An 18,038-nucleotide genomic window follows, 5' to 3' on the forward strand; every position below is an offset into this window, starting at 1 on the left:
AACACAGCGCAGCCACGGTGGGGTGTTGCCTTCCGAAGGGCTGGAGCCGGAGCAGAGGCTGCGTCGCCGGGGGAAAGGGAGGGAGGAGAGAGGGATGAATCCTGCAGGGTACGGGGCGGCTGGCAGGAAGGATGGGTCTGGGCCCCTGGGGATGCTGGGGACAGACAGCGTGATAAGGAAATGCAGAAGTAGGATGCAAAACCCCCACTTACGTTGTGCGTGTTGGCCCTGCTCACCACGCATCAGGGCTTCTCTCCGGTAAGGCACCCAGCACATGCAGTGGGTGCAAGGGACACCTCGGGGTTTGCTGTCGGAACAGGGATTTGCGGTGTTCCCCAGGGCAGGAATCCCCCCCCTCCCCGGTCGCACACAAACATCTCCACGTACACACACGCAGAGGCCGTGGAGCTCTTTCACAGCCCATCCACTCATGCACACACGCCTCGGAGCTGCTCCCGCAGGCCTGGGAGAGGACGTGTGGGCCCCGAAGTTAGGCTGCCTTTATTTTCCTCTTGCCTCCTTTTCCTCCAGCTGGCTCTTCAGGCCACCGGGAGAGAGCCAGAGCCCTCTCCTCCCACACCTCCAACACACACACACGGGGCAGGCTCGCTGCGCGCCCCGAGCTCTCGTGTAAACGCTAAAAGTTGCTTAGGAGGGTGAAATCTGAGCAAGCGGGGCTCTCCCAGCCGCTCCACCACCAAAGGCCCATGGTCTGGCCAACTCCGCATTCCCTCCGGCCTGGATTGAGCCAGGGAAAACCCAGAGAGGTGCTGGCGACAGGGGAGCTGGGGAAGGTGGGAGCCTCCCCTCTCCCGCCTTTAGCTCTTGTGCTCCGAGATTAGACAGCCCTGGCCTGGCCGCTCTCCGGGGAGACAGCGGAGACCTTTCATGCCTCTTTGAAGAGCCAAGATAGCGTCGGCCTTGGTGCAAGCCCAGCCTGCAGACGGGCCGGGAGGCGCGGGGCAGCCGGCTATCTCAGCGTGCTATCACCCTGCCTCCTCTGCGACCAGCCCCATTCCCATCTCCGCCCCGCTCCCGGCCCTTTGCCATCGGCAGCACTGATCTTTCTTTTCATTTATTTTTATCTTTTCCTTTGTCCCCTCTTTCCACTTCTCTTCGCCATCTATTTCTGCGGGCCTCATTTATTTATTTCTCTGCCTCGCGTCTTTATTTCTGGCGAAGAGGCGGCTAACAAGTAGCTGGAAGCACTGGCCAATATTTAACTAAGATGGCTGGCCATCAGGTCCCTTTTGTTTGCTTGCAAATTAATCATCCAGCGCGCAGTCGGCGCCAGGGTAGATTTATCACACACAGAAGGGGAATGAGGCGGCCGAAGGGAGACAAAGACTGTTCGCACCTTCCCGCTTTTGATCTTAGATTAGTGCAGCCTCCCCTTCATAATACGAGTCTCCAGGGGGCTTCGTCGGGGAGGTCACTCGGAACCGGCGGAAGTTTGCACGCCATTAGCCAGACGCTGAAATTGGAAATCATAAGCGGCAAAACACTTTATTTTCCTCCGCGGGTGGGTGCCGAGCAGCGGCGCAAGGTGCGCGGAACAGGCGCGGAGGGCGGCAAGCGACTCCGGCCTCTACCGCGGGGCCGAGGGAGCGCACCGGCGGGGCGGGCGCGGGGGTAAGGGAGCGGCGGGGCTGGGAGCGGCTGCGACTGTCCTGGTCGGGAACCTCCTGGTCCCCGGGGCCCGGTTGAGGCAAATTGCGGCAAACTTATAGAAGCTGCCGGGCGTTTGTTGCGGACTCTGTTGCGGGCAAGGGATGAGGGTTCGGGAGGTCCTACCGGGCCCGAGAGCCGGTTCCGAGCAGAGGTTGGAGAGACTCGCTGCCTTGGTTGATAACTAGCTGCACAGCGCAGCCGAGCGCCGCACGGGTAGCCAAGCTCCTGGCTTCGAGAAACACATCAGATTCCCCCCCCCCCCCCCCCCATCCTCTTTGAACGCATTACTCCCGCTTCCTTTCCTCCCTCCTCCTCTTTTCTCCATCCAACCCCCACCCTCGACCAAAGGGGAGATATTTTGGTGAATGCAAAGCGATCCTAGACGCTGGATACTACAGGGACTTCACCAAGCTGGCGCCAAGCGCTCTTAACCATGTGCGTCAAAAATGCAATGTTAGAAGAGCTAATCACTTTAGAGGTTCCGCTCCCATCTGCGCGCAGCCAGCGCCGGGCCCCCTCGCTCCGCCGCTCCGCTCCCGGAGGATTAGCTTCCCTTCTTTAAAGCAGCATGGGGGTGTCGGGATATCCCACAGCTACCCCCAGAGAGGCGGGGGAGGTGATGGGGAGATGACTCGGCACCCCCAGCGCTGGGATATCCTCCCGACACCCGTGGGCACCCCGTGCCCACCATGCCCACAGCTCCCACGACACGCACCCACCCAGCCGCAATTCCCCTCTGCACTGTCCTCACCCCCCCCCCCCCCCATAAACTTCCCAAGCAGGATCCTGCCTGGCTCTTTCTTCCCTCTCTGTGGGGCCGGCGCAGCCCACGCGTGATGCCTTCCCAAGGGGGGTGGCTGGCTCCAGGAGGGCCCGGGCACTGGGGCAACCCGCGGATGGGCCCCCCCCGCCCGGCGTTGCCCCGGCCCTGCCCCGGCCCGGGCGCAGGGAAAGCCGCACTTCCCGTCTCCTCCCCGCGCACCTCATGGAAGAGGAGGGGTGTGGGAGCGTAACCCTCTCAGCGCCGGTGCCAGCCGAGTGGCCTTAATTATCAGCGCCAAAGAAAGAAAGGCGGAAAAGAGGCATAATACAAAAAGAAATAAAATCCCATTTTCCAGCCGTTCCCCTTCAACCTTCCCTATGGATTAGCAGCAGCCAGGCCCGGGGTTGAGCCGAGCTGCGGCCCCTGCTCTCCTCGCTGCAGCCTGATGCCGCTCACAACAATAATAACGGCGGCCGCGGCAGCCGGAGCCGAGCCCCGAGCTGGGGCGGGGGGGGACGCGACCCGCGGAGCCATCCCCCGGCCCGGCTCCCAACCCCTCCGGGAGCTCACCCCCAGATTTGTGGGGGGAAGGAAAGCTCCGGCCCCCCCGGCCTAGAGGTCCTGCCTCGTTTAAAGAAACCAACTCTCCAGTTGGGGGGGAACGGGAGTTGGGAGGGGGATGACGAACACCAACCCCGGTGGCTGCGGGGACCGGCGGCAGCCGCGACGCGGCGGGGATGGGCGTGCAGCGCTGTGGGCCCTGCGGCCGGCCGAGGGGGGTCCGGAGCTCCGGGGCGGGGGGGGGGGGGGGGGGGAGCGCACCGTGCGTCCCCCTCCGTCTGCGGGCCGAGGCAGAGCTGGGGTACGATGCGGAGGAGGAGGGGGGTACCCAAAGCCGGACCCCTCCCCACCATGCATGGAGCCCCCCCACCCCATCCCGACTCCCGGCGTGCCCTCGCCGCTTCTCCAGCGCTGCCAGCAGCCGCTGCTTGGGAAGCTCCTACCGGGGCAGGCGGGCGGAGGAGAGAGCGCTGGAAATACCCGGGCCGGCCATCGCGGGGAGCCGGGGCTGGGGGGGGGGGGAGGCGGCCCCCAAGAGCAACCACCCCCCCCCCCCCGAGAGGCGGGTGCTGCCGGCCGCCCTCCCCGGCGCTGCCTGCGCCCTCCCCTCTGATCATGTTGACATATTCACACGGCCCGGAGTACTAGTGATGCTTTGCTGCAGCGTTACAGTTTCCGACACCTTCTTTTTATAACTCGGCTCTGTCCCCCTTCCACTCGACCTGTCAAAACCACGCCTATGGAGCCTCACAATTGGTCCGAAAGCGTCAAAGAGCCAATCAAGGAGGCTCCAGCTCCCTTGTAACCCACAACACATCCATACAATCTGGTGCACGCAGAGCACAGACTCACAGGGAATTCTCAGAGCTGAGAGGCTCCTTCTCCCTCTCTCCCTCTCTTTCTCTTTTCCTCTCTTTCTCTTCCCCCCCCCCCTCCCCTTCCTTTCTCTTTCCCTCTCTTTCTCCCTCTCTCCTTTGCTGGAGCGCTGCTGGAGAGGAGACAGGAGTATAATTATTCCAGATTTTTTTTATTTTTAAGGTAGAGTGAAAGAGAAAGAGAAGGGAAAAAAAAAAAAAGAAAAAGGAAAAGGAAGAGGGTGAAAGAAGAGATCCTGATGGAAATCAGGGCACCCTGACCAGCTCCTTCTTGGAGAGGGGGGAAGGCGAGGCAAAACCGAGATTTCCCTACAAGTTTTTCCTGCTGAAGGTTGCTCAGGAGCCTTCCTCGGCCGGCGAAGGGGGGGTGGGTTTGTTTTCTTCTCTCTGCTTTCCCTCCCTTCCCAGCCTCTGCTCTGCAGCCTGACCGTACGGAGGAAAGGTGGAGGGGTGGGGGGGAGGGGGGGGGGAGAGCCAGCCACCCAAAAAGAAAACCCAGCTTCGAGCCGTCACCCTCCGCCACGAAAGAAGAGACGGGGGATTGAGACTAACAGAAAGAAGAAGAAGAAGAAAAAAAAAGGGGATCTCGGCTTGTCCAGCCCTTCTGCGGCAACAGGAGCAGACAGCGAACCCGGTGGATTTCCACCCCCCCCACACCCCTTCCCTTCTTCGGCGTTTCTTTTCCAGCGCAAGGACTTCCACTCAGGACACACACAAAAAAAAGAGGCAAACCGCAGAGACCGAAGGCAAAAAAAGCAGGACTAATAATGAACAATCCTGTTAATCCGCTGTCCCGAGGGCTGGGGATGTGCCCCGGCTCGGGAAGTTGTAGGCTGTAGAAGTTCTGCCTCTCCCCCATGTACTGTGCTGTCTAGAGCTTGTTTCCCCCCACCCTGTATTTTTTTTTTTTTTTTGGTGCTTTCTTGTTGTTATTATCTTAATTTTTCTTCTTCATGATGTGCTGTTAGAAACCACTCCGGGACTACTCCAGCAGTAGGAAGACCGAGGAGTGGAGTGGATGAATATACCGATGAGAGATCCAGTAATTCCTGGGACAAGCATGGCTTATCATCCTTTTTTACCGCACCGGGCACCGGACTTTGCCATGAGCGCTGTGTTGGGACATCAGCCTCCCTTCTTCCCGGCTCTGGCTTTGCCTCCCAACGGGGCGGCTGCTCTTTCCCTTCCCGGGGCTCTGGCTAAACCCATCATGGATCAGTTAGTGGGGGCTGCAGAGACTGGTATCCCCTTTTCTTCCCTGGGTCACCAGGCAGCAGCCCATCTGAGGCCTTTAAAAACTCTGGAGCCAGAAGAAGAGGTGGAAGATGATCCGAAAGTGCATCTGGAAGCCAAAGAGCTTTGGGAGCAATTCCATAAAAGAGGCACGGAGATGGTGATTACCAAATCGGGAAGGTAGGTCTGGGTCGGGGGTTTGCGTCTTTCTTCTGTTTCCACCCCTCTCCCTCACCCTTCAGTCCCTGAGCACCCCACCAAGCTGCTCCAGAGCAAGGCTCTTTCACCGGCGGCTTTCTCCATAAAACTCCTTTCACCTGGAATTACGTGAAGTTTTAGGCAGCCAGAGATCCGAGCCCAACTCGGGCAGCAACACTGCGGGGAAAGGCTCTGCCACGAACCGGCCCTGCTCAGCGAGAGGGTCCCTTCGTGCTTCAGTAGCTTAATGCTACTTGGGGAAAACTGGGAGCGGAAAGAAAATCACTTGGGGTTGGAAAAGGAGCCGGCCTGATTTCAGCCCTGCTGCACGTAGGTTTTCTTCCTTCAGGAAGAAGAAGGGGGAATGAAGGAAAAATACTTCGGAGCGGCGGCTCGCTGCTGGCGAGGCAGGAGCTGCAGGAGGGCAGATAGGTTCAGTTTATCTGTCGCTTCCCTTATGCCTCTCTCTGCTGGGATCTAGGCGTGCATTTGTGCTGACTAATTCTAGCTGGAAAAGCACAAAAAGCTGCCAAAGGCACGCAGCGGTCCCGGCCCCGTAGCTCTCGTCCCTGCGGTCGTGAAACCTTCTCCCGGGAATGAATGAACCCACCCGGCTCCTCCATGCTTCGCGCTTCTGCCTTTTAGAGCTTTACCCACCTGAAATCCCTCTCTCTATTGACATCTGCTCTCTTTTACAACTCTACCTATCGCAGGGATGACACAGAGGGGGGGAAAACCCCCTTTGCACCCGGGTGTTTTTCTAAGGGGCTTTATTAGAAACCTCCAAAACAACTCGCGTGTAATTTGCCAGGAAAATGACTCGAGGAAGCCACTCCTGAAAAGTCTTCTTAGATGGCCTTCTTCTGCCTTGCTGGAGTTTCACCCACTTGCAGGGCACCAGTTCCAGGCTCAGGGGAAAGAAAAACCAAACTAAGAGCAACAAGGAGGGAAAGACTAAAACCCCCCTCGCCCATTTTACTGCTTTCCCGAAGTTTTCCTGTGTTAATTGTGGTCCAGAAGTTTTTGCGCGAAAGCCTCGGCCGGTGTTAAGCGCTCTTACATGTTCCAAAGTCATGTGTTTCCTTTTGAGATCGCTGAATGCCAACCGCTCGATATAATAAACAGCAAATTTGTGGTATCCTGTTGCACCTCGGGGCCCGGCCGGGTAGCGCGGTGCGGGATGCGGGCAGCCCCCCGCACACCATGGGCTGTCCCCGGCGGGGGGGAGCCCCGCAACCGCCCCGTCCGCCTCAACCGAAGGGGCTGCTTTATTTTTCCTCCTCTTCTGTAAAGTGAAAACGTCCCCTCTCCGCTTCCCCACCGGTGGACTGGGTCAGAATCATGCGGAATAGGTATTTTATCGGGGTGCGAGCTGTTCGCATTTCTTTGTTTAGCAGGAAAATAAAGGGAGAGCCGAGAGCCCCAGCTGAGGCTCTGCGGGCTCAGGAGTGGCACGGGGAAGGCGCCTGCAGATTCCTAAGGAACACGAACCTCTCCCTCTCTGCTTCCCATCCCAGGGACCATTTTCTCCTGGAACTTTGAGCCGTTTGAGCAACCGTTTCGCTGTGGGCGGAGGAGGGGGGAGGCTTTTTGCTGCTTCGAGCTGAAGCGATTGCTTGATAGAAGCGCTACCGAGAATCAGGAGCGTCTTTAAACGCTGTAATTAACGATGTTTTATTTTCGTCTTGTCTTTTCTTTACTCTCCCCCCCAAACCCCTTCCCTCTCTGCCCATAGGAGAATGTTTCCTCCATTTAAAGTGAGATGCACTGGACTGGATAAAAAGGCCAAGTACATTTTATTGATGGATATTGTGGCGGCGGATGATTGTAGGTACAAATTCCATAATTCCCGGTGGATGGTAGCCGGGAAAGCTGACCCTGAAATGCCAAAGAGAATGTACATCCACCCGGACAGCCCGGCCACCGGCGAACAATGGATGTCCAAAGTCGTCACCTTTCACAAGCTGAAGCTCACTAACAACATCTCTGACAAGCACGGATTTGTAAGTGCATTTTCCCCTTTGCTTTGCCCCCTCCTTACCTCCGGACCCCCCTGCTCCAGACAGAGCTGGGCCTGCAGCTCCCGTGTCAGGGAAATAGGGAATAACGCCCTTCGGCCTGGTTTACAGCAGTCCCTCATTTTTAGTGCTCCTGATGTCAGGGTGAAACGCTCGAGTTTATTATGTATCCTCTCCGCGCCATTCAGCATTAACTTTAGAGAGGTATATTCCCAGCACAGAGCAACTGGGTATTTGTTAGAGCTGTGGTGACTTTCTGTATCTATTTTATTTTATTTAATAAAGTCGATCACGCTTTTTAAGCATAGGAAAATGATATGTGTGTGTGTATAAAGGCTTAAAGGCCTAAGTATGCAAACATTTAAATATATATTAATCTGGGTAATGTAAAGCAAGCCGGAGTGAAAATAAACAGGGACCAAAATCAGAGGTCAAGTTGCCCATTCATGTCTATCCACTCCTTTACATTTACCGGGTGTGCAGAGATAAAAACTTACCCTAAGAGTGAAATCAAACAAACCTGCTGATAAGTGCTCTGACGATCCTTGCCATTTCTTTCTGTTCCTGGGCAAGCCTCCGCCTCGGAGCCGGGGGTTGCTGGTGGTGACCGCGGTCGGGGGATCTCTAATGTGCCGAAGATTGCATTTGCTGGCTGTGATTTGATTAGACGATACATTTTTGCCTTTCGCAGAAGGCCTTAAGTGGATTGGGGGGAGCAATTAGACCTAGTCAAGGCTCTCGTGGTTGTGTTGCTCTTGTAACTGCTGCTGCTTTTTCACTTGGGTTTAATTTTTATTTCGTTTTTAGTTTCTTTCACTTCGAAATCAAAGCACTTTGCGGCCCGAGCCGAGGCAGTTTTCTCCCCCTCTCCTAGGAGAGCTAGGCTGGGATTTTTACCTCTCTTTCCCCCTCCGAAAGGGCCAGCGGTTGAGCCTAACTCCGGCGAGCTGGAGCTGTCAGTGCTTTTTGTTGGCTGCTGCAAGGCGTGTGCGTGTGTTTGGAGTGTGCTCGGCGGGGAGGAGGAGTGAGTGGAGGAAGGAGAGGGAAGGCAAATTAGGAGGAGAAAGTGCCGGTGGCTGGGGGGGAAGTGCGAGGCGGGGGTGCTTGCTCCTGATGACCGTCTTCTTCCCCCCCCTTTCTCCGCTCTCTGCTGCCGGCCGCTGCTCCCCCACCCCCAGACCATTTTAAACTCGATGCACAAGTACCAGCCCCGGTTCCACATCGTCCGAGCCAACGATATTCTCAAGCTTCCCTATAGCACGTTCAGGACCTACGTTTTCCCGGAGACTGAATTCATCGCAGTGACCGCATACCAGAATGATAAGGTAAGGAGATTAAGAATGGATTTGTTTTACGTGCTTTGGCTTTTGAGAGAACTTTTACTCTGCATTGTTCCCTTAAAAATCGCGAAGCCCATCCCGCTCTTCTCCCTCCCCCCCCCCCCCCCATCCTCTCCTCGTCTTTCCCCCCCAAATCTCCTGGATCCAACTTCAGGAAGGAGCCGGGGGAGGGGGTCGGGCACCCTCCTAGTACTGACCTCGGGGAAGGCAATTAAAAGGGACGTCTGGGGGGTTGGGGAGGCCGTTTAGGGCTCTTAACCTTTTCATTTCACCGGTACCATTCCCCGGTATGTGGAAAGAGGTAGGATGGGGTGGGGGATCGCGATCGCCGCTCTCGGTGTGAATTTAATCTAAAATGCATCAGAAAAGGAAAAAAAAACAGGGAAAAAAGAGGATCAGCGCCGTGTGTCGAAAGACGGAGGGGGAGAGCAGCGGGGCTGGAGATTTTGTAACTCTTCCTGGCCTTTGTGCTGTTTTAGCTCCTTTAACAGCAATTGGCAATAAGGCTGGAGCGCACGTCTGGTTCCTATTATTATTATATTATGATTTTTTTTTCTTTCTTGCATCCTGCAGTGTTTTATTATTTTTTGTGGTGCAGAAGTATGCTCTGATCAGAGAGGGCTATATCTCGCTCGAATTTAGCTGCGAGGTCTGAAAGAGCCAGTGTGAGAAAGTTTTGCAGTGCTGCGGACGCTGCCTTCCCGTTTCTGCTGGTTTATTGTCGCTTGCGACCAAGGTGGTATATCTGGGAGAGTGGCAAATGGTGAATTTATGATAATTAAGTCAAGTGGAAGGAAGGGAAAGAGCCAAAAAAGGGGCTTTGATTTTTTTTTTTTCCCCTCCTCTCTATAAATTATAACTTTGCACGCGTATGCATTAAGCGCGGAGGGTCTGGATGTGCAGCGCCCACTCGCTGCAGCTTCCCGTCCCTCTCTCGCGCTGCCCCTTCACATCCTTCACTATTAAGGAGTGAAAAGGGGCGACTCCATCCCTTTCTACCCTCCGTTTCCCCAAAGCCGCTTCTCCCTCGGGGGCTCGGGTTATTTTCCTCTATTTCTGCGGTCGGGCGCTTGCAAGGAAATGGAAAGAAAATGTGTGTACAGAGAGTAGACTTTGCTTTGGGACTTATCAGCAGGGCTGTTCGCCCCGCTCTGTCAGCTGGGGCCGGCTTGGTTGAAGGACCGGAATGAGCATACTTGTCTGATTGCCATGAAATCGCCCGGAAAGCGACGTGCGGGAGTGGAGGGAGCCCTCGCCGGCCCGTCGGAAGGCACGGCCGGGATCACCTGGATTAAAACTCCTGCTGGGTTTTAGCAGTGGGTTTTCCTGCTCTTTGCTGATCCCGGCTGGAAGCAGGGGGTGAGGGGGTGGTGGTAACGCGGTGGCCGGTGCCGGTCCTGCCCTGTGCTCAGCTGCAGACAGGGATTTGCTTTTCCGTGTCCTGCTCTGCCCTCAAACTGGGGGGACTGCGGCACTTCCAGCCCGGTCCGGGACAGGGAGTGGAGCATCCCGGCTCCCGTTGTCCTTATCCCATTATAGCCACGGGAGCCCCGGCTGGGCTTTGAATCAGCTTCCGCTCATTGTATGCAGGGGCACGGGGTGTCCTGCACCCCCGCACTCCCTCCAAACTCATGAAGAAACAGTCGTTCCCTGAATCCCGAGGAAAACCCCAAGCATCCACCGGAAAACTTACGTACCACCAACCCCCTGCCCCCAAAAATCAACTGGCTCCTGGCACCCCCAGCGCCCCAACGCACACGCGGAGCATAATGCGATTATAAAGTATTTTATTATAGCAAGGGGGATGGGGTGGGCATGATTCCTTTGCGGTTTAATTATGGCATTTAAAGAGTTTTAAGCACAGGCATAACTTGCATGGATCGCATTGCACAGCTCAATTAATTCCGATGCGGTGGCAGCAACACGGGGCTCTTTCATTGCCACCGCAGCCCGGGGTCACTGGCCAGCCCTGACAGGGGGTTGGGGATGAGCTGCATCCCCAGGGCTGGGGAAAAGAGAGGTTCACACCAAACCCAGGGATCTCTCCCCCTTCCCGTCCTGCTCCTGCTGGGATCCTGCAGGCACTGGGGAGAGAGGTCTCTTTGCTGCTGGTTTTTAACACAAAATCTCCTTATTTCTGCCCCAACCCCCTACCTATTTGTTTTTGTTTCTCTCCATCCTATAGATCACTCAATTAAAAATTGACAACAACCCCTTTGCCAAAGGTTTTCGGGACACCGGCAATGGAAGGAGGGAAAAAAGGTGAGTCTGGATAGATTATATAGAGGCGCCTCATTGGGGTTTTGTGGGTAAAGCTCAGAACTCGAGCAGAGGTCAAAATCACCTCGCCTTGCCTCCAAACCACAAGTCCCCCCGCCAAAATTCATACGGATCTTGGCATTAATCATGCCAAGCTGATTGCATGGGAATTCTTTCCTGCTTTCCATGCGGGTTTTTTGTTTTCATGGCGCAGCGAATGGCTTGCCAAAGGGCTGGTGGATTATTAAGCATATATCACAGGAGAAATAAGTTTTCCTTAGATTTTTGAGAGGGAATATTACATTATAGTATGTGGGACTGGGAAAGAGGGAGAAGGGAGGGCAGAGCTGATCGCCGGCTCAATCTCTGGTGTTTTCCCGGGGACTGTATTGAAAAGCCTAATATATGGAGGAGAAACATGTAAATAAACTGTTGTGACAGAGGTATCTCGTGAATATGGAAATAATTAATGATGGAAGAATCTCTGTCTTTTACTGAAGGCAGCAGGATGCAGTTTGTGCCTCAGGTAGACAGATGGACAGGACTCGTTTTAATGGACTCCAGAATTCCATTTTTAATCATGGGAAAAATAGAGAGAGGGATGATTTTTGTTTCCTTTGATGGGGGATACGTCTTTATTTTGTTTTTATTTTACCCATTTGCACTCAAGTTTAGATAATGAATAAATCTGTTCATTTCTCTTTTTTAACAACCACCCACCCCTCTTCCCCCCCCCCCCCCCCAAAAAGGGGGCTTGGAAATGTAATGTAAAACAAGAGGCCTTTCTCTTTACCTAGCCCTGAGCCCGGTGCACACATACACACACACACACACATGCCAGCTCCTTGTGTCCGCCAGTGTGAAAATAGAGCCAACGCTGGAGCCACAGGACGGAAATGATTTCTAATTTCTCTCTAAATATAAATAGATTTTTACTCCGGGTTAATTGTTGGTGAAAAGATTACATAAAGTGCCTAACAAAATAACCACTTCCTAGCAATCTTAGCAACCATTAAGATGGCTCATATCTCTGGAACATCCTTGCCTTTTAAAAGCTAATCTCCAGGGAATGCTTCCCTCTTCCCTCGCCTCTTGTCTTTAATATCTGCCTTTGCTGAGGAGCTGCTCACTGCTTCCAAGAAATCTCCTCTCATTAGCAGCCAAGGCATTCCCCCCTCGAGGGGACCTTGGCCCTTCATTCCCCTAATCATCCCCAGATAGGAACTCGTGAGGGATTGGGGAAGGGATGGGGGTCCCTGGGGTGTCCTGGGGTCTGCTCTCCCAGCGGGTGCATGTGCCCATAGGAAGCAGCTGACCCTGCAGTCCATGCGGGTGTACGACGAGAGGCAGAAGAAGGAAAACCCCACCTCGGATGAGTCCTCCAACGAGCAGACGGCCTTCAAGTGCTTCGCCCAGTCCTCCTGCCCCGCCGTGCCTGCTGTCGGCACCTCCAGCCTCAAAGGTGAGAGCTGTGGCCCCCGGGTCCCTCCCAAGGAGAGCCTGAGCCCTGGCTCTGTGTGCAGGGGACAGATCCCAGCCTGTACCGCTGCCCTCCAGCACCCACGTTCCTTCATTGCTTCTTTCCTTTATCTTCTTTTCTGTTTTCTCTCTTTACTGTCTTCTCTTTCTTCTAGCTTCTTTCTCTTGACCCCTTTTCCTCTCTCTGTCCTTCTTGCTGTTTCCTTCTTTCCTCTTTCTTCTTTCCTCCTTCTTTCCTTCTCCTTCTTTCCTTCTTTTCCTTTTATCTTTCCCTTTCCCCCTCTTTTCCTCTCTCATTCTCTCTCCCCACTGTTTCTCGCTTTCTCCCTCTCCCCCGGCCTCCCTCTCCCACTGCTGCACGTTCATTCCTCCCCTCCTTGGTTCAGAAAGGAGCCAGCTCCAAGTCAAGGGAGCAAAGACAGACCACGGGGCAAAAGTTCAAAACTGGAGTCACTCCATTAATATTCCTCTCTGAATCTGTTATTAGAGGAAGGATCTTTCCCCTGGATACACTCCCGAACTTTGCTATAGAAAAGTCACCCTCGATTCCTCCCCGTGCGGTGTTGGGAGCTGTCTGCAGCTCTCTCCCATGTATTAATCCATCCAGGGGTTGAGGGGGGGGGGGAGCAGGGGGAGGAGGAAACAACCTCTTTTTTGTTGTTGCTTTACTCGTTTGTTTAAAGTCCTGCCGAGAGAAGGGGAGGGGAGCTGGGAGGGGACCCGAAAAGCAAACCAGAGCTTCGCACCTGGGGCGCTGAAACTGGGAGATGAAGTGCAGAGGAATCCAGCGAAGCCGTGCATGTGTTTAGGGAGGAGGAGGAGGAGGAAGGGGGTGATGGAGGCTGCTCTGTGTGCGTGTGTGCGCCCGTGTTCAAAGTTTGCCTGTTAAAAAGGCTGAAAACTCGGGAAAAAGTTCTTGGAAGAGGCATCCCCGAGGCCCTCCAGCCTTGCTGGGGGACGGGGCAGACCCTACAGCTTCACTGCTTCCCCAGCAGCCAGGAGACTCCTGGGCTGAGGGGGTGCCGATACCCCAGGCAGCCATGGCCCCCCCCCAAAACCCTCGGCCTAAGGAGGCCTTCCTTAGGGCCGCTGCTTTGTTTCGCAGCCGGTTTTGCTGCGCTGGGTAAAACTCGGGCTTGGCTTGGATAGGGCGGGGGGTAGGAGTAGGGGGTGTATTTATTTATGTATAGAATAATCATAATAAAAGGAAGTATTTACACCTAAATCTCTGGCCGGCCAGGAAGTCTCTCTGCCCCCCTCCCCAGCCCGATGGGGATTTAGGGACGTGCAGCTCCGGATCCCAGCCCCAGGCTCCCTTTGTCTTGCAGATCTCTGTCCCAGCGAGGGAGACAGCGATGCAGACAGCAAAGACGATCCCTTGCTAGAAGCCAACGAAACGAGCAAAATCAGCACGACCACAGCCACCACCCCAGCGCCTGCCAGCTCCGCCGCGGCCGCGGGAGACGACCCCCGGGACAAGGGGGGCAGCCCCTCTAAAAGCCACTTCTTCCCCAGTGACTCAGCGGGGAGTCGGAGCCGAGAGAGGACGGAGAAAGCCCCTCCGGACTCCCGGCACAGCCCGGCTACGATCTCTTCCAGCACCCGGGGGGGAAGCCTGAGCGGCGAGGAACTGAAAAGCCCCCTCAGGGATGGTCCCAAAGTAGATGAGAACCGGCTGCTGGGCAAAGAGCCCTTCGCCCCCCTCACGGTCCAGACCGACAGCACGGCCCACCTGAGTCAGGGACACTTGCAAAACCTCGGCTTCCCCCCTGCCCTGGCCGGCCAGCAGTTCTTCAACCCGCTGGGGAACGGGCATCCGCTGCTGCTGCACCCTGGGCAGTTCGCCATGGGGGGGGCTTTCTCCGGCATGGCCGCCGGGATGGGCCCCCTGCTCGCTACCGTCTCCGGGGCATCCGCCGGTGTCTCGGGACTGGACAACACGGTCATGGCCACAGCAGCAGCCCAGGGACTCTCGGGAGCATCGGCGGCTGCTTTGCCTTTCCATCTGCAGCAGCATGTCCTGGCTTCTCAGGTACGGCACCCCCACCCCGGAGCAGGGGGGCTCCGTCCCGGGGAAAGGGGGGCAGCAGGGCACCAATGTGAACCCCTGGAGCTCTTCCGTTCACACTCTGCCCCCGTTGTCCTCTAGCTCCTGTGACACTGCACCGGGCTTTTTACCCTCACCCCCTTGTCTTGGCAGCCCCCCCGGCCCAGCAAGCAGCTCTGTGGAGTGAGGCTGCCCCATTGGGGGAAGGGTGGGGTGTGTATGGTTGTACCTGTGGGGCCAGAGCATTTCACCCAGTGAAAGAAAATCTCCCTGCAGAGAAGATGAGGGGAGACAGCATGTCCCTTGTCTGATTTTGCCCCTATTGGGCCACGACCTCCCCACAGAAGGGTCTGCCTCGGGGGTCCGGATGGTTTTGGCCTCGGCACTGGGAAAGGATGGGTCTGCATCCCCTCCCGTGGGCAGCAGCTTGGCCACTGTCAGCTCTCCCAGTGGCGTGTGTGTGTGGCGGGGATGCCGGCGTGGGGGTACCGTGGAGCACCCCCAGAAGGGGGGAGAAGTGCAGGCTCGTAACCCTTTCCCTTCTCTCTCCTCCCCCGTCCCGCAGGGCCTGGCCATGTCTCCCTTCGGAAGCCTCTTCCCCTATCCCTACACCTACATGGCAGCGGCGGCCGCCGCCTCCAGCGCCGCCTCCAGCTCGGTGCACCGGCACCCCTTCCTCAGCGCCGTGCGTCCGCGGCTCCGCTACAGCCCCTACCCGCTGCCCGTGCCCCTGCCCGACGGCAGCAGCCTCCTCACCACCGCCCTGCCCGGCCTGGCCGCCGGCTCCGGCGAGGGGAAAGCGGCTGGGCTGGCCGCCAGCCCCGGCTCCGTGCCCCTGGACTCCGCCTCAGACCTCACCAGCCGCTCGTCCACCCTCTCCTCCGGCTCCGTGTCCCTCTCCCCGAAACTGGGCGCAGACAAGGAGGCGGCCACCAGCGAACTGCAGAACATCCAGCGCTTGGTCAGCGGGCTCGACCCCAAGCAGGACAGATCCCGCAGCGGCTCCCCGTAACCCCCCCCCTCCCTCCCCGCCTTCGGGAGCTCATTTCAAATCAGTCTCGCAGTGCACTTTGTTTGAAAGAAACCACATCCTCCACCCCGCGAGTGTTTGGGTTTTGTTTCGTTTGGGGTTTTTTACCCCCCTGCCCCCTTTATTTTGTCTTTTTCTTCCCCTTTATTTTGTTTTTTTAATATAAAACCCCCCAGTGTTGTGTGCGCGTTTATCAACTAAAAGGTATCTGGTGAAGCAGGGGAAGGGGGTGAGGCGGGGCGGGGGGGGGGAGAGAGGGTTAAGGATGGGAGAGTGGAGCCGGGGTGGGAGAGCTGGGTCGGAGGCTGCTCGCAGGGAGCGGCCTGGCTGGGCCGGGTCACCGGTGGGGTTGTGGCATCCTCTTTTCTTTCTTTTTTTTTTTAATTTTGATTTTTTTAAACTGTGTAAAAACAATCCCGAAACGAACCAAAAACCGGGGAAAAAAAAAAGAGAAAAAAAAAAACAGGAAAAAAACCCAACCTTAAAGCAAAAATAAAGAAAAAAAAAATCAAACCAAACGTATGGATAAAAAATAAGCAAGAGAAGTGATTCGTTTTTTTTTTTTCCAAAAGAGAAGTGTGTAAGTAACTCGCATATCGGTTCTTCAACAGTTGTTTCCTGGGCGGGTTGTGAACGACAACCCCCTTAGTCAATATTAAGGGAAGCTGTGTGTTTCAAATATCGTTGTGATGCCTGAGAGCCAGCCGGTGGCTGGTTTTGCATGTTCCATAGTAGTCTGCTTTTTCTTTGGGAGGGGGGGTGGTGTGTTATTTTTGGTTTCGGTGGGGTTTTGTTTCTTTTTGAATGCTCGTTTCAAATCCCAGGGAAAAAAAATATTATTAATAATAATAATTAAAAAAACAACAAAAATAAGACCTACCTTAAACCTTTCTCCCTGTAGCAGCAACAATAAGAAGTGTAGTTGGAAAGAGAAAAAGAGGTGAATTTATTTTATCTCCAACCCTCTAGCTTGACTGTAGGTTTATCACAGCTTTCCCTCTTTAATTGTATATGCAATAACAAGGTTTAAACATGCTGAGAAGAAGAAAAGAGCGGACACTATTATTAAAACAAAGTATTTATGTAATTATTTGATAACTCTTGTAAATACGTGGAATATGAATACTCGAAATTAAACTTTAATTTATTGACATTGTACATATCTCTGTAAATACGACTGCAGCCGTCTTCTTTTGTTCCTCTTCTGGTTTTATTTTTAGTCGTTTTCATTTCAAGTTCGTAATTCCTTTAAACATACACCCCGACCCGGAGGAGAAATCCCCCCGTTTCTGAGGGCTCACGTTTTCAATCGGAGTTCACCCCAGCGAACCTGACCTCGTCCTCTTGTAAAGGAGCCGAACGCAAAAGGCAAAGCAGAAACAAGCAAAATTAATCAAAGACCTTTAAAAAAGAAGAAGAAGGAAAGATTAAAAGGAAAGGCGATGTGCCATGGTAGCTTTTAATCCTCGATTTCTTCAGTGTTCAAAGCGCTACTTTCCGTATAGGATATCAACAGAAAGTTATACACACGACAACAGGCTTCTCCAGCGGCTTGAGAGACAGGAAAAAGACGAAGATTCTGAAAGTGTCTTTACTTTGTATTATTTTTTCCCCCATTTCCTTGGTGTGTCTCAAAAGAAAACCCCCAACCAACCCCACGATGGAGTTTTACTACTGTGCTTATCGTTGTCTTTGTTTGAGTGAGTGCATATTTTCTTGGCTTGAAAGTCAGGTGCTCAGAGCTGGTTCAAAGGAAAAACCAAAACTAATGAAGGTATATTTTGTGTTATATAAATGTTGAGAAGTTCTTGCTATTTCTATTTTTTTTTTCTGTATTTTTCCCCCCCTTTTAAAAGTCACTGAAGTTTCAATAAATTTTTATTGAAATGTCTTGGGCGTACTGTGAAATGCCTTCACCCCAACCCTCCCCAACGTGCCTGGGAGGATGGAGGGGTTGAAAGATATATATCCCTCGCCTGCCTTTCTCCTCCATCCCCCATCCCAATATTAAGCTATTTCTCCTGGAAGGAGCTAGTACGAACCAGTCGGGATGGTGTCGTTTGAATTGTTGGTGGGAAAGTACGAGTTTTAAGCAAGCTGTTTAATGTACCTTTTTCTTCCTCATCCCTCTCGCTTTTAAAGTCGATCCAGAGGCTACTCAGTCACCTCTTTTAATGGAACAATATTAAGTGGCGTTTGAAAAGTTAATGAGAAAGGCTCAGCTATGCTTTTATCTGTCATAAATTAATAACGCAAAAGTGAAGAATTAGAGAATCGATCGGTTAAATTTTAATGCAGAGCCCTCCTTGAAAGTTTCCAGGTAAAGTGCTCGGGAGCTGCTGGGCTCGTTTTCCCTCCCGTCCGGGCAGAGGAATTGGCTTTTCCAGTCACTTATCACCTGGAAATCGAGGAGTTTGTTGTTTTTTTCCTCCCTTGGTTTCGCCCCTTCTCGCCCTTGGGCGAGATATGTTGAGATTAAGTAGAAAATAGCTGGAACGGGGGCAGGCATCCAGGCTGGACCAGTGGCCTGGGAGGTCACTGAGAAGAGAACTGAGACCTGGCAG

The 18,038-nt window shown here is 54.3% G+C and overlaps 1 protein-coding gene across 3 annotated transcripts; it reads left to right on the forward strand.

Moving 5' to 3' along the window:
* The first annotated feature begins 1,169 nt into the window (after nucleotides 1–1,169).
* On the forward strand, nucleotides 1,170–17,365 carry TBX3 (T-box transcription factor 3). Of its 3 annotated transcripts, none has more exons than XM_061465788.1 (8): nucleotides 1,170–1,632; nucleotides 4,839–5,283; nucleotides 7,037–7,304; nucleotides 8,498–8,644; nucleotides 10,845–10,921; nucleotides 12,223–12,380; nucleotides 13,726–14,429; nucleotides 15,010–17,365. In XM_061465788.1, exons 2-8 carry the CDS (start codon nucleotides 4,889–4,891, stop codon nucleotides 15,454–15,456), a joined length of 2,196 nt encoding a protein of 731 aa, XP_061321772.1. In that variant the 5' UTR covers nucleotides 1,170–1,632; nucleotides 4,839–4,888; the 3' UTR covers nucleotides 15,457–17,365. The 3 variants fall into 3 exon arrangements, with proteins under 3 accessions (XP_061321772.1, XP_061321771.1, XP_061321770.1); XM_061465787.1 differs by lacking the exon at nucleotides 1,170–1,632 and adding an exon at nucleotides 3,052–4,237; XM_061465786.1 differs by lacking the exon at nucleotides 1,170–1,632 and having other exon boundaries at nucleotides 3,052–5,283.
* Nucleotides 17,366–18,038: the final 673 nt, after the last annotated feature.

This window comes from Pezoporus flaviventris, unplaced genomic scaffold (genome assembly GCF_033815535.1).
Source record: "Pezoporus flaviventris isolate CSIRO_AGI_PZ_B2104156 unplaced genomic scaffold, CSIRO_AGI_Pfla_v1 ptg000041l, whole genome shotgun sequence".
NCBI classification, from domain to species: domain Eukaryota; kingdom Metazoa; phylum Chordata; class Aves; order Psittaciformes; family Psittacidae; genus Pezoporus; species Pezoporus flaviventris.